This window comes from Lipotes vexillifer, unplaced genomic scaffold, assembly GCF_000442215.2.
Source record: "Lipotes vexillifer unplaced genomic scaffold, Lipotes_vexillifer_v1.1 scaffold147, whole genome shotgun sequence".
NCBI lineage: Eukaryota > Metazoa > Chordata > Mammalia > Artiodactyla > Lipotidae > Lipotes > Lipotes vexillifer.
The window spans coordinates 4,638,110-4,652,810 of record NW_006778796.1 but is presented as its reverse complement, the minus strand read 5'-3'; the positions used below and the strand labels follow the sequence as shown (position 1 = coordinate 4,652,810).

At 46.9% G+C, this 14,701-nt stretch overlaps 1 protein-coding gene across 1 annotated transcript in view; it reads left to right on the top strand.

Moving 5' to 3' along the window:
* The window catches only part of TRAM2 (translocation associated membrane protein 2), a 76,213-nt gene that overhangs the window by 29,220 nt on the left and 32,292 nt on the right, over positions 1 to 14,701 (top strand). The window contains exon 2 of the mRNA XM_007451928.1: positions 11,151 to 11,214. Within this exon, the coding sequence (XP_007451990.1) occupies positions 11,151 to 11,214 (64 nt within the window). The remainder of the gene's footprint in view (positions 1 to 11,150; positions 11,215 to 14,701) is intronic.

The window sequence follows — 14,701 nt, the reverse complement described above, 5'->3', positions numbered from 1 at the left end:
CATTCCTGTGTCTGGGAGTTGAAGGGGCAAAGCTTAGAAACCTGAGGTGGGGTAGCTGTGGAGTCCTGGGATCCAGGCAGGGGTCCTGAATTCCTTTGTAGGCACCAGGGAGTCATGGAGGACTCTGGAGCGGGGCCTGGGTTTTTTAGGATGGCAGATCTGTGGTCTTTCTCAGTCAGGGAGGCGGCGAAACAGTACCCAGGGTGGTTTCCCTCTGCAGGCCACGGCCTTGGTTCCTACCTTAGGGTGTGGGTACAGAGCAGTGGCTGAAGAGCTGTCCCCCCTCCCAGGCCTCGGCAGGGAGGAGTCCCCCGCCCCCTTGTGTGTGCCTGTGTGCTACACCCTCCCCTCCTGCCTCTTGCTATGTGTTTGTCTTGCAAGGAGATCATCTGTGCTTCTCGGCCAAAGCTTAAGGTCACTGGTGGCCCTGGCGGTTCCTGTTCCTTCTTGTGTCCCCCTGGAATAGAGTGGGGCGCCCCTGGCTCTTGCTCCAAGGCCTGGCTTCACCAGCAGGTGCGGATGGGGCGTTGCACAACGAGCGTCGGATGAGGGTGCCTGCAGCCTCCCGTCAACCTCTGAGGACCCACTGTGAGTTCAGACGTGGTCTGGCCTCTCCCCCTGAGGTGTGGTTTTCTTCCTGAGCTGCCTTCACCTGTGTGAGGTCACAGGCAGCCTCCTGGGGTGCTGAGAGGCAGTGATGGAGGCTGGCCTCCGGGGCAGAGAAGAAACACCACACATTTTTAGCTGTCATTTAAAATACCACTTTCAGTTAGTAAAATGAGATTTTGTACTAACATATATAGCTTTTTCTGAGTGTGCGTATGTGTGTGAGTGTGAGAGAGAGAAAGTATCTTAGAATACAGCATGTAACCTAGATATCAGCATTTGCCTGGGCTTTATTTATTCAGTTGAGGGGTATGGAGGGACTCCTGCGGCAAAGTGTGCCTTTGGGGTTCGATTTGTATTTTCTGTTCATCTGTAGCACATTTTTCTGGGAACTCTTGCCTTTTATGTTGTTATTTTCCTTCTCCACTTTGAAGGCAATTTGGAACATCCCCTTGTGAATATTATTTGCTGACAAACAGGGATGTTTGAGTGCTGGGTGTTTTTTATTCACCTTGATGGCCTTGATTTAATTCACCTGAATCCAATCATCATCCATTAAGTTCTCTCAGGTGCCCTCCTGCAGGGGGTCTTTGACTGGTCTTTGTAGACTCAGGCAAAACAGGCGGGATGCCTGCGCAGGGCGGGGTTATAAGGCATGTCCCGTGAGAGTGGGAAAGAGGCAGTTCAGAATTAGGATGCGCAGAGCAGAGCTCCCGGCCTGGCCTCAGTTTCCTGAGAGGGTGGAAGGTAAGGCTGGCATGAGGTGGCACCACAGAGGCCGTTGCTGGGACCTGTCACCTAATCCCTCACCCCTCAGTGGGGTAGGGGTGTGCAGATACGGGACGGCAGAGATCACACATCCTCAATGCCAGAGGAATGGCGTATTGTAAAAACTCGCGTATTTGCTCTAGTTTGCTCAGTTTGAGCGTGGGCAGAGGTGGACAGCCTGGGTCAGGGCCCTCCCTTCATGTGCCCGACACAAGCCAGAGAGGAATCTGAGGGTTCCCGTGGGAATCAGCCTCTGCCCCGCTGATGGGCCTGGTTGGTGGCCCCTGGAGATGCTTCTTTGCCGTCTCAAGTTCGTTTTTCTAGCAAGCGCTGCTCCCCATGCCTGGCTCTTCCGTCAGAACTTGGGGATGGACGTGCTGATATTCTGAGTAGGAAACTTTCCAGATGGTGGAGAATAATTAAACACGGTGGCCGTCGATCACTGTCTGCCTGCTCTTTTCTTCCTAAATTGTAAATAAGCAAATGAAGGCAAATCCACCTGGGCCCCGCCTGGTCCAGCTACCTGGCTCTTCAGAGCTCCTGGATAATTCTTTCGCTTCCCCCATGCCTGGCAGCCTCCCTTGACAGTTGCCAATGATCAGTGCCTGGCCGTTGCAGACACATCTGTGCTGGTTAGAATTGTCCGCCTCCTTGTGCTGATGGAGTTAAACTTCTTTAGAAACTGAAACTCAGACGACCTGTGATGTATTGGTGCCGTGGTTCCTTTGCTGCAATGAAATCTAAAATGTTACTTAATCGGAACCCTCCAAAAATCACTCGGAGCCTAGAATTCTACACTCCAAAACTCTTTCTTTTTTCTTTGTTGATTTTTAATTTATTTTAAAGATCATATTGCATCTGAACAGGTGGCTTTTGCCCAAAAGGTAAAGATATTTTGTCCTGACCCATGTGGGTATTTTAGGAATATCCACAAAGAATCTGAACTCTGCTATGTGGTGCAAGAGAAGCACATTTTAAGAACACTGACATTCTGAAAAGTTATTTTGTGTGAACACTTCCTTATTTTGTTGTTATTTAAAAAATTTTAATGACCAAGCGCTTCTTTATTTTTATTTAGTTTTTAGCTCTTGTGAGGAATGGTTTATGAGTATGCTGACCCACCCAAACAAGGGGAAAGCTCCTGGGGTTGGGGGTGAAATATATAATCAAGTAAGAGTATTTGAAATATTGACCCAGGGCTCTTTTTTGAGGGAGCAGATGAGAGTGTATATATCTGAAGGCCTCCAGAGAAGTATATTTATTACATGGAATGTAGGTATTTAAGGCTATCGGTAAGGCACATAGTAGGTCAAGTTCAATAGGACTCGGTGCTTTCACTGCCGAGGACCCAGGTTTGATCCCTGGTGGGGAACTGAGATCCCATGGCGAGGCCAAAAAAAAAAAAAAAAATTAAAAGCTCAACTTCAGAGATTTTTAAAACTCTATAAGTGACCCTTTCTAAATTCCTCTTGATCCCAAAATAAAGTCTAGACCTTGGAACCAATGAATGTCCTAAAGCAAGCACTATCATTGCATTGCGGCTGCTCCGATGATACAGGTTTTTCTCATAAATATACAGTGTCGTTTTTTAATCCGATACAAAACTGCAGTCGTGACCGTTAATAGGGAGTCTTCTCGGCCTGGTGAACACAGGCTTGTAGAGAATCTGTTTTGTGTGTTTGGGTAGCTTTGCCTAGTTCTTACATTAAGACAGTTTTTCAGGTGAGAAAACTGAATCTCCAAACGTTGCTAAAAGCCACCCAGAAGGTCCTGTCAGCATCCTGCCCCTGGCTGCAGGCATTTGGCCCTCCCCGCCAGCCCCTGGTCATCCAGACGGAAAATTTCAGGAAGCAAGCATGAAAAGCATCTTTGTCTCAGCTGTATCTGCCTTTTATTGAGTGACAGTGGGGCTGCAAACCTCATACCTCAAGTACTGGCCCTAAAAAGGTGTGTGCAGGTGACCAGCCCAACTCATAAAGCCAATAGTTCAGGAGAGAAGGGCTGAAAGACTCTTTTATTAAAAAGAAAAAAGAAAAAACAAGCCAAAAAAACCCTTCCTTGTCAATTGGGCATGACTTTTTAAATTTATTTTTAACTTTTTTTCTTTTTCTTTTTTTGCAGTTTTTTAAAATTGAAGTATAGCTGATGTACAATATTATATGTCACAGGTGGACAGCACAGTGATTCACAAGTTTTAAAGGTTAGCCTCCATTTATAGTTATTATAAAATATTGGCTATATTCCCCATGTTGTACAATATATCCTTGTAGCTTATTTTATACTTAATAGTTTGTACCTCTTAATCCCCTGCTCCTGTGTTGCCCCTCCCCCCTTCCTTCTCCCTGCTGGTAACCACTAGTTTGTTCTCTATACCTGTGAGAGGCGTGAATTTTTTTTTTTTTTTTCGGTACGCGGGCCTCTCGCTGTTGTGGCCTCTCCCGTTGCGGAGCACAGGCTCCGGACGCGCAGGCTCGGCGGCCATGGCTCACGGGCCCAGCCGCTCCGCGGCACGTGGGATCCTCCCGGACTGGGGCACGAACCCGCGTCCCCTGCATCGGCAGGCGGACTCTCAACCACTGCACCACCAGGGAAGCCTGAGAGGCATGACTTTTAAACGTTCTCCTGTCTGACTGAAATTTTTCTATCCACCGCCTGGGCAGAAAGATGCAAAATCAATTTTGGGAAATTCTGAGTGGGGGTCGTTTGGCTTCCTGAGAGCAGGCTGGGCCTGGAGAGGGGGACAGGTCACTTGGCTCTACTTGTGCCCCTGAGGACCAGGGCATGAGCATCTCTCAGTCAGAGGGGTTCCGGGTTGGCCACGTGGACTGTGTTTCAGCCCCGGGGTGAGAGAGGCGTTGTTCATGGTGCCGAGCAGTTTGGAGCAGGGCTGCCTGTGAACAGGGGTCCTCCTCCCCTCTCTTGTCCTTGGTGGGTGGTCTTGCAGCGCAGCCCCTTGCAAGGACCAGTGCGTGAATGTGGCCAAGAAATAAACAGTAAACCAAACCAGAGGTCAAATACTGCTTACCAGGAAAACCATGAGACTGCCTTCGTGACATCTCTCCTTTCTTATCTTTGGTGGCCAGATATCAGCTTGCAGTGTAAAAGGGCAGATTGGGGTATTGGGAAGCCCAGGTGTGCCCGGTATCTGGGGCTTGCGGGCTGGCAGGTTGACTTGAGAGGCCTTGTTTTCTCCCTGTTGGATACAGATGACACCTGGGCCTCATCTTCACAACCTGCAGAAGCAGGAATATATTTTAAACTTGTGGGAAGACCTCTCAGCAGGCTGTAAGTGTGAGGCTGTGTTTTTGGCATTGACAGGGAGTGGAACCAGGAAATGATAGCCTTTTGGAGCTGAAGGTGGAGAGGACCTTTAAGGACATCCGTTCTGACCACCTGATCCTTTCTATGCTTATCTGTAAAATGGGAATGTTACGAGTGTTTGCCTCATAGGGTGGTTGTGAGAACTACATGAAGTAATTTCTGTAAAGCACTTAGAAACGTGCGTGGCACTGAGTAAACCCTTGATAACATTCACAGCCATTATTTTTGTTGTTCATGGATGAGAAGACTGGGGTCCAGAGAGGTAAAATGCCTTGCCTGAGGTCTCCCAGCTGCCCCCCCAGAGAACTGGGACTGGAGTCCAAGTCTACTATGCTCTTCTGGCAGCAGCTGTTTACTGGCATCCTTGGTCTAGCTGCAACTGAGAGCTCAGATTCATGTGCCCCTAATAGAACATGGCATGTGGAACGGTTTTGGTTTTGTTATGGCTACACAGGCATGCTCGGTGTCACTGCCTTTGTGCTTGATGCCCTGTTTGAGTTAAAAGTTCAGTGAGGCTTCCTCTGTGTGTGTGTGTGAGTGCGCGTGTGTGCGTGTGTGGGTGTGTGTGTGCGTGCATGTGTGTGTGGTGTCCCCTGCTATGTAATTTAGTGTTCTCCTTTGCATTAGTGTATTAGCATGTTTCCACTTTTAACCTTTCACCCACTGATCCAGGCATTTAAAATGCTATTAAACTCAATAATGTTTCCATCAATAGCCTTAGAGGTATGGGAAATAATTGGAATGACATTTTTAATAGGCTCCTGTTTCTCAGCCCTCTGTGTTACACAAACCCAGCCAGCGCTGGCAGAGGGGGGCTTGTTGGCCATTTCGTCCCTGGTCTGAGGTTGGGAAGAGTTGGGAGTGAAGCTTCGGGGTGCCAGAGGACCTTTTAAAGCACAGAGAGTGGCTTTTGTGCTGGAAAAGTAGAGTTGCTTTTTTAGGGCAGTCTTTCTTGTTTTCTTAATTAATGGGCGAGGTGAATCCAGGAGCTGATCCCTCCTGCCTCCTCCTGATGGCTTCGAGAAAGCTTAGGGCCAAATTTCTGGGGACCTTTAGCCAACAAGTTGGACTTTCTGGAATGAGGTTTTGTGGATCAGCCTCATTCCGGCTCCTTTGCCTTCAATACATATTTTTGGTTGTCCTCTCCTGCTTTTGTTTTAGATCACCATTCTATTTTATGTGCCGTATTGTGTGTCTCCTAAATTTGTTTTTGGAACACAGTTTTAAAAAATCAAATTGAATGTTGTCTTTTCTGTTTGTAAAGTTGTGAGGCCCTGCTGGGGAGGGGACCTCTCTGTGCCCCAGTTTCAGCCTCTTCATCGATAAAACAGGGAAATGGACATTATCTTAATGAGACGTGTAACGTGGGAGTGAGCACAGCTCCCTGAAAGAAGGTTGCACGGTTTGGAATGGTTTCTTCTGCTACGATGAGGGGCGTAGGGATGGAAAAATGCTGGAATCTCAAATTCTTTGCTTTAGTCAGAGTCCCAGGTCCTATTCTCTTAGAATCATGTTCAGAGAGCATTTGTTAAGCATTCGTCTGCGGTTATTAAATATTATAGCTGCTTGCAGTATTCGCTCATCAAATAGGCATTTATGAGAGACCTGCAACGTGCCCAGCACTGGGACGGACCCCAGGGAGAGAGAGGGAACATGCACAGGGGAATGAATGAGGGCAGAGGACAAGCTGAGGTTCAGGTGACAGTGCGATACTGGCTCCCCTGCTTAATCATGTCTGCATTTATCAAGTGCTTGCCGAGCATGGGCCGTTTCTGGGCAGTGTTGCAGGCAGTGGGTTGAAGTTAAGATGAGTGAGATCCCCACTTTCTTAGAACTTACATTCCAGTGAAGGGAGAGTTTAAAAACGAGGAAAGACAAACCGCATAAAGCTGTCTACTTACCAAGGGTGAATTTTATGGTGTGTAAATTACACCTCAGTAAAGGTTAAAAAACAAAAAAACCTCGGCCCTCGTTGGCCTTTGGGTTTGCCGCAGGACAGCTGACCCTCACTCTCCGCGCCTCTTGTGTGTGCACTGGGGCTGCTCGCTGACATGTATATGTGACCTCAGAACCTGATCCCCGGGTTTTGCGGTACCTGTGGACGTGCACAGGGCAGTGAGACGTGTGGCTCACCCAACGAGATGTCCCCGGATGAAGGGGAACCCGGCGACACTCTGCCTTCCTGGTCCAGCTCCTTCTGTGAGCAAGTGGGCATTTTGCCATCTGTTTAGTGCCACGTTCTTGCATCTTTGTGCCTTTTGTCAATGACTTGGCTGCTTATAAAATGGCCCTCACGCGTGGTGCTGGGCTGCCGCCTCGGGATCCTGAGCATGGGGAGGCTGTGAGGGGCCTGGTGGAGAACATAAGCTTGTTAGAAGGGCTTCCTTCAGGTGCGAGCCACAGGTTCAGTGTTCACACTTCAACAGCCTGCGTTCCATACAGCGTCTTTCAACAGGAACACACGTAAACCAAGGTTACATGTTGATTGGTTGATGGAAATGGACCAGAGGCCTTTAGGAACCTAACCCCTAGGAGCAGTGGTCCTTTGTCGCTGGGATCACGGTAACTTCCAGAACAGAACGACTGGGAGTAACAAGAATTGACTGGATATGCAGGGCCAGGCCAAGGACATCTGTCCAGCCCACATGCCAAACGGCTGTCCTCATTAAAAAAAAAGGGGGATTATTCTTCCAGCAGTTACAGGCTGATGCTCCGTTGTGTTAACTCCTGTGTCAATAGCTGTTTCCCTTAATTCAGGGTACAACTTCTTGTGTAGGACAGCATTACCTCACATACCATTTTTGTGGGTGTGTATATATCTGACTTGGGACTAATTGAGACAACAACACAGCTTTTTTTTGAAAATTATTTATTTATTTTTGGCCGCATTGGGTCTTTGTTGCTGCGCACGGGCTTTTCTCTAGTTGTGGCAAGCGGGGGCTTCGTTGTGGTGCTCGGTGTGGTGCGATGGCTTCTCTTGTTGCAGAGCACGGGCTCTAGGCGCGCGGGCTTCAGTAGTTGTGGCTCGTGGGCTCTACAGCACAGGCTCAGTAGTTGTGGCGCACGGGCTTAGTTGCTCCGTGACATGTGAGATCTTCCCGGACTAGGGCTTGAACCCATGTCCCCTGCATTGGCAGGCGGATTCTCAACCACTGCGCCACCAGGGAAGCACACAGCTTTTTTTTTTTTAATTGAAGTGTAGTTGACTTACAATGTTGTGTTTCAGGTGTACAGCAAAGTGATTCAGTTATACATATATATATTCTTTTTCAGATTCTTTTCCATTATAGGTTATTACATGATACTGAATATATTCCCTGTGCTGTACAGTAGGTCCTTGTTGTTTATCTGTTTTATATATAGTAGTGTGTATCTGCTAATCCCAAACTCCTAATTTATACCCCTCTCCCTGGCTTTCCCCTTTGGTAACCATGTTTGTTTTCTAGGTCTAGAAACACAGCTTTTTAATTTGTATAAAACAGACTTTCTGCCCGTTACATTTTGTGCGTTTAACCAATTAAAGAAGCCAGTGGCATTCTTAGTTTTATCTTGTCTATTTTTTCCACTAGTACATCTCTGTGATTTTTTTGTGCCCTTTATTAACTGCCATCTTCTAAAATCTTCTTCAGTAAAAAGAAAGGATGCAAAAAAAAAAGTCCACACATCTGTGTACACTTTAACAGTGAGCCCGTTTTATTTGGCCGAGCTTTTCGGTGTTAAACATTAGGGGTAGCCCTGTGGGAAACAGTAATGAAAAGCACTAGTCTGTATAGGAAGGTTTTACTATATAACCACTTATCTCTACGTTGACATCAGTAAACGAAAGGTTGACCTACATGTTTTCTGTGTCACTATACTCTGAATACTTCCATGTACTCTGAATATTTTTGTGCCTTGGTCTTTATGTTCCTGTAACAACCATTTGATTAACAGAGCTAAGAAAGTGATTTAAATAGTATTTAATAAGTTGTAGCTCTTAATACTAAATAAGTCAGAAGGAGAAAGACAAATACCATATAATATTGTTTATATGTGGAATCTACAATATACAAGTGAACTTATTTACAAAACAGAAACAGACTCGCAGACATAGAAAACAAATTTATGGTTACCAAAGGGGATATATTAGGAGTTTGGGATCAGCTGATACAAACTACTTTGTATAAAATAGATAAACAACAAGGTCATACTGTAGAGCACAGGTAACTATATTCAATATCCTGTAATAAACTATAATGGAAAAGAATTTGAAAAAGTAGATATGTGTATGTATATGTTTATATATGTGTATATGTACGTATATATCGCTGAATCCCTTTGCTGTTCACCAGAAACTAACACAGCATTGTAAATCAACTACACTTCAGTTAAAAAAAAATTAGAAAAGAAAGTTGTAGCTCTTGTCAAGTGGCATAAACACAGTCCAAGTTATAATGTCAGAGTAAAATGAAAGAAATTCCAAGTGTAGAAATGCATGGGAAAAACTCTCAGAGAGCTGACCCCATACATGTGTGGAGAGAGGAAAACCAAGACCGTAGAGTGAATATTTGGTTTTTAACTTTACGTATTTCTGAATTGTTTCACTTTTTAACAAGTATGTTTCTCTTGAAGTTAAAATAAACATTGACCTAAAACATAAGTTGATTAAATGAAATGAATTCTCTGGAGGATACAGACAGTGACTGGCCAGAGAGGCCTGCTTTGCGAGGCTGTTGAGGGTGGGGCTCCCGTGAGGGGCTCCCAGGCTGGGCTACGTGTGGGCTGCTCTGGGGAGCTTGGCGGCTCCCTGATGCCCCCGAGGGGCAGGGTTAATTGGCTGGGGTTCGAATGCGCTCTACGCACGGGATTCTGATGTCTCTTAGGAGTGGACTCTGGCCAACTTCAGGAGGCCGTCGGGGGGTTCATACAGGTGATGGGGTCTGTGCTCCAGGGCAAGGCTGTGGGAACCCCAGCAGAAAAGTCTGGAAGGCACTCAGGGCTAACCAGCTCTTCCTCCATCCCCACTCAAGATTCAGAGCCCAGGAGAAGGGGGTCTGATGGGCTGGGGAGAGGGTCTGCTCCCTGTATCCTCCTGGGAGGGCCGTGGTCACCACAGTGACACCCTCACAACACACAGCTGCGGAGAGGTGTCTCCTCTGGAAGTCCTGGTATGTTGGGAAGGGGCAGAGGGGTACTGTTCAGCCAGAACCCCCCAGAGGTCCACTTCAGCCCACCAGCTTAAAAGAATAAAACTGAAGGAGAGATTGTGCCTTGAGCATGGTACAGCGTTTGGTGGAGGGGCCGGGAGGCATCATTCAACCATTTCTCTGCTGCTTTTGCCACAGTCCAGTGCGTTTCCTCCACACCCACAGTGCACCCTTCACATCTTTTTGTTTAGAGGAGAACCAGTAACGCTACTGATGAGGTGTCCCCAGGGGCCTCCCAGAAAAGACCTGGGGTCTGGCCGCCCCTCACCTGGCCTCCGCACCTGCTCCAGAACCGTGTGGGGGCGCTTCTCAGCCCCAGCTGCACGTCAGAAACATCTGGGGAGCTTTAAACAATGCTAACAGCTGGGCCATCGCCACCCAGACCAGCTGGAGTACCACAAGTATCCCGCCTTTTAGAGACACAGGAAGTGAAGCTCCAGGTGTAAGATCACGGCTCCTTTTTGCGAGGTGGGCAAATGCAGAGGCAGCGTCTGAACCTAGGCAGTCGGTTCTTGAGTCCAAGCTTCGAATCCTGCACCCTGTAGTCTCTCCCCTGCAGGCTGAGCTGCAAGAGGACTGAGCTGGCCATTAATGACCGAGTGACGACCTCAGTTTTTCCACAGCACAACCAAGATTTTAAAGGCAGCTTTCGAAATAAACAGACCAACAGTGTGGAGTGTTATGTTCTGCCCCCCAATAGGGCATATGTGAAATTAGCAGCTGGAATTCTCTGTTTCTGAGGCTCAGGTTTAGACTTTGCGGGCTGCCGCCCACGGTGCAGTTAGCCAGCGTGCTGGGGAACCTCGGCTAGGTCCTAAGTTCTGGAAACCTCTGGAAGGCTGTGACCTTATCTTCTGTTAGTTTCTGACCTCACCAATGCTGAGGGCTTAGAACCAACTTGATAAACACTTGAATGAATGAATGGATGAATGAATGAATGGCAGACAGATTTGTACCCTTTGCTGGTGAGCTCTCGGCCGGCCGAGCACACCTTGTTGTATTCCATCTGCAGCGAGTACAAGTCTAGATGCCATCCAGGACTTGGGATTGTTTCTTTTCCTTTTAGTGCAGGTATTGGGAGGGATGTCATTCAAGAAAATGGGAAAAAAACAAATGGTGCTAACTTGTGCTCTAGGTGAAACCCTTCATTGGAGAGGCCTGGGGGTCTGAGATGTGAAAGGCGTGGCCCGAGGGCTGGTAGCAGGCTTTGCTTGTTTCTTTTGATGTGGACAAGAAGCTAATGTGGAACTTTTTCCCTCTATTTCACAGGTCACCGCCAAGACTGCCTTCCTATTTATTTTACCTCAGTATAATGTTAGCGTGCCTACAGCAGGTAAGAAAAGCACTGGTCTCCATCTTTCCCGGGCCCTGGTAACCCCAAATTTCTTGGAAAACTTCCTTTTCCTGTGTATGTGTATGATCATTTTAGATATTTAGACTCAGCATCCAACTCCCTGTTGCTGTGAAGATGCAGCTTCGGGCCACATCTAGCCCTCAGCCCGAGGCTCTACAAGCTTGAGGTTCTCGGGTCCAGCTCCAGGAACTGGGCATCGCCGGTGCCCTCATGGTGAATAAAGGTGGAGTGTTCTTCACTGAATCCAGCCCTCCTCTCTTCATTCTGCAGTGGACAGGCGAGTTGTCTGGACTTGGGGGTCAGATTCCTTTCTTGGCCTGGCTCCACCAGCGGCTAGCTGAAGGTCGCTGGGGGCAAATCCCTTAACCCATGGTCTCTGCAGGACGTGGCCGGAGTCTTTCCTGTACCCTCCTGCCCCTGCAGTCCCTGTAGCCAGGCTCTGGGGGAAGTCACCCCTCTGGGACAGCCAGCTCGGCCCTTCATCTAGAATCAGAGCGAGGGACGCTGGCAGGAGAGGGAGAAAACTCCACGCTCGTGAAGGAAGAGACAGGAAATGCCATGGCCAGCGCCGTAGCCAGGAGACTAGGCAACACCAACTCATCCCCAGGCACACGCCAGCCTGGCAGGCACACAGACTGTCTTGTTTGATGCTGTGTGGTCCAAGGTCAAATTCAGCCTTCTCTGCTCCTGTCTCTTGAAAATCCTAATAACTAGGACACCTCTAGACCCAGCTGTACTTATGATTTACGGATTAAAATTTTTCTTTGTTTTTTTGGTTTAAAAAAAAATTGGGGTAAAATACACATACCATTTACTGTCTTAGTCATTTTTAAGTGTACAGTGACATTGAAGTACCTTCACTGTGTTGGGCTGCCATCACCACCATCCATCTCTAGAACTCTTTTCATCTTGCAAAACTGAACTCTGCCTCTTAAACAATACCCCCTCATTCTCCCCTCCCCCACCCGCTGACAACTACCATTCTGCTTTGTCTCTATAAATTTGACTCTTCTAGGGCCTCAGATAAGTGGAATCATGGTATTTGTCCTTTTGTGACTGGTTGCAGTTTATTATTATTATTATTTTTTTTTTTTTTGCGGTACGCGGGCCTCTCACCGCTGTGGCCTCTCCCTCTGCGGAGCACAGGCTCCAGACACGTAGGCTCAGCGGCCATGGCTCACGGGCCCAGCCGCTCCGCGGCATGTGGGATCCTCCCGGACCGGGGCACGAACCCGCGTCCCCTGTATCGGCAGGCGGACTCTCAACCACTGCGCCACCAGGGAAGCCCTGCAGTTTATTTTTAAATAAACATTTCCCAAAGTATATTTATGACTCTCACAGGAAATTTATAAAATACAGCTAAACATGAGAAGATAAAAATCACACATGACCCCATCACCCAAAAACTACAGTTAGCATTTTGGAATCTTGAGTCATAATCAGTTTTTTGCTGTTAGCAGATGATGAACCCTTTTACCATGTCCTTCAGTATTCTTCCATTCAATAAGATATTTTGAAAAGCTACAGAGTATTTATTAATAGGGATTACTACAGTTATTTATTCAATCCCATATTGTTGGATATTTCCAGCTTTTATAGTGCTACAGTACTATATGCAGACTTCCTGCATTCATGATTATTTTTTAGGATAAATTCCTATTACTGGAATTTCTGGGTCGAGTAGTATGTACATTTTAAAGGTTTTATATATGTATTGTCAACATACCCTTGGCCATCTAATTCTTATGACCCATAAATCCTGTTTTTTGGTAAATATAAAATGCATAGGCTTCTTTTTTTAATGTCAAAATGCCAGTTTATTAATTTATAAAGAGATAACTACCTATCAAAGGTTGTGCTCGTATTTTCATTACATTTCTGCCCGAAGTCAATTCCCTTTTTTTAATTTTTAAAATAAAAAAAATTTTTTGGCCATGCCATGTGGCACGTGGGATCCTAGTTTCCTGACCAGGGATCGAACTCGTGCCCCCTGCAGTGGAAGCGCGGAGTCTTAACCCCCTGGACCGCCAGGGAAGTCCCTGGATTTAGAGGGGATGCCAGATCATAGCCCAGCACTGCTTTGTTAGCTACCAGGAGGAGGCATTGTCCTGGGGACCATGGCAGTTGAAGCACATGTGAGCGGGACGTGCCTTTATTGTAGGAGGGGCCTGTTTGTAAAAAGCCAGATCATGACCAGAGGGTTGATTTTTTTTTTTTTTTTTTAGTTTGAAAAAAGACTTTCCCAGAGAAATTGGGAGACAAGTGATATCCTAAACGCTTCCCTCTCATGTAGCGTGAAGCAAAGCCTTCATGCTCCAGGGCTGAGCCCAAAGCTTCTCAGCGGGAGTTTCCCCACCAAGTTCCTATCATGCCTTCAATTTGTTTGTTTTAACTAATTAATTAATTGATTAATCCAAACAAATATTTGTGTGCCTGCTGTGTGTCAGGCCCGGACTATAAAGTAATTATAAAACATGTCTCATCTCTGACTCACGGAACTTACTGTTTATTAGGGAGAGAATAGATAATACACAGCAAACAATAAATAATTATAGTTGTGGTAAGGGTGGTGAAGGAAATATACAAGGTTGTGTGATAAGGAAAAATCAAAGGGTGATGACCAGGTGTTTCTGGGAAACTGCCTTTTGAACCGAGCGTGTGTGCAGGTGGTGTAGGGGGATTTAGGGAGGGGGTCTGGGCAGAAGAAAGAACGTTCCAGGCATAGGGATCGGCATGTGCAAAGGCCTCAAGTGAGGCACAGACACCTTGGCACATTCTAGTCACTTAAGGAAGGCCAGTGTGACAGGAGCCTGCAAGGTTTGGCATTTTTCTGGGGTGGGGCTATGCAAGTCTACCCCTAGAATCCTCCTCCAGGCCAGAAGAAGGCCTGGGTAGAGGTGAAGTGACATAAAATCCATACTGAAAGAGAGGATCAACTATTGCTAAATAGCCTGACTTTTATTTAAATCTTGCCATTTGGGGCTGTTTGAAATAGGACAAGCAAATCATCCAGAGAGACGGTGCAATCAGAGTAGCCTGTTTAATTTTGTTTGGAGCTCCTCGGTCACCAAACCCAGTGTGGTGAGGTTTGGTCTGTAAGTTGCAGAGGAGGGCAGGTTTCTCACAGGAAAGAAGCGGTTCATAACCGAGGCCTGTCGAGGTTGTGAATTTAAAGCCCTCCTCCCACAAATCGCTTTAAGGCTGCAGGTGCTTGGGGATGGATCCTATTTGTATAACCAGGGTCAATTCTGATTTCTAAGGTTTCTTCTTTAAGTGGCCTGTAACTCGTTCAACTCAGTGTTTAAAATGTGAATTTTAGGAGAGCAGTAACGGTTTTCATACAACGTGATCTACTGTTTCTAAATCCCTCATCCTCCCTCAGCAGAGGTTTTCAAGTTCTATAGAAAATAGCCAGTGGGCTTCCCTGGTGGCGCAGTGGTTGAGAGTCCGCCTGCCGATGCAGGGG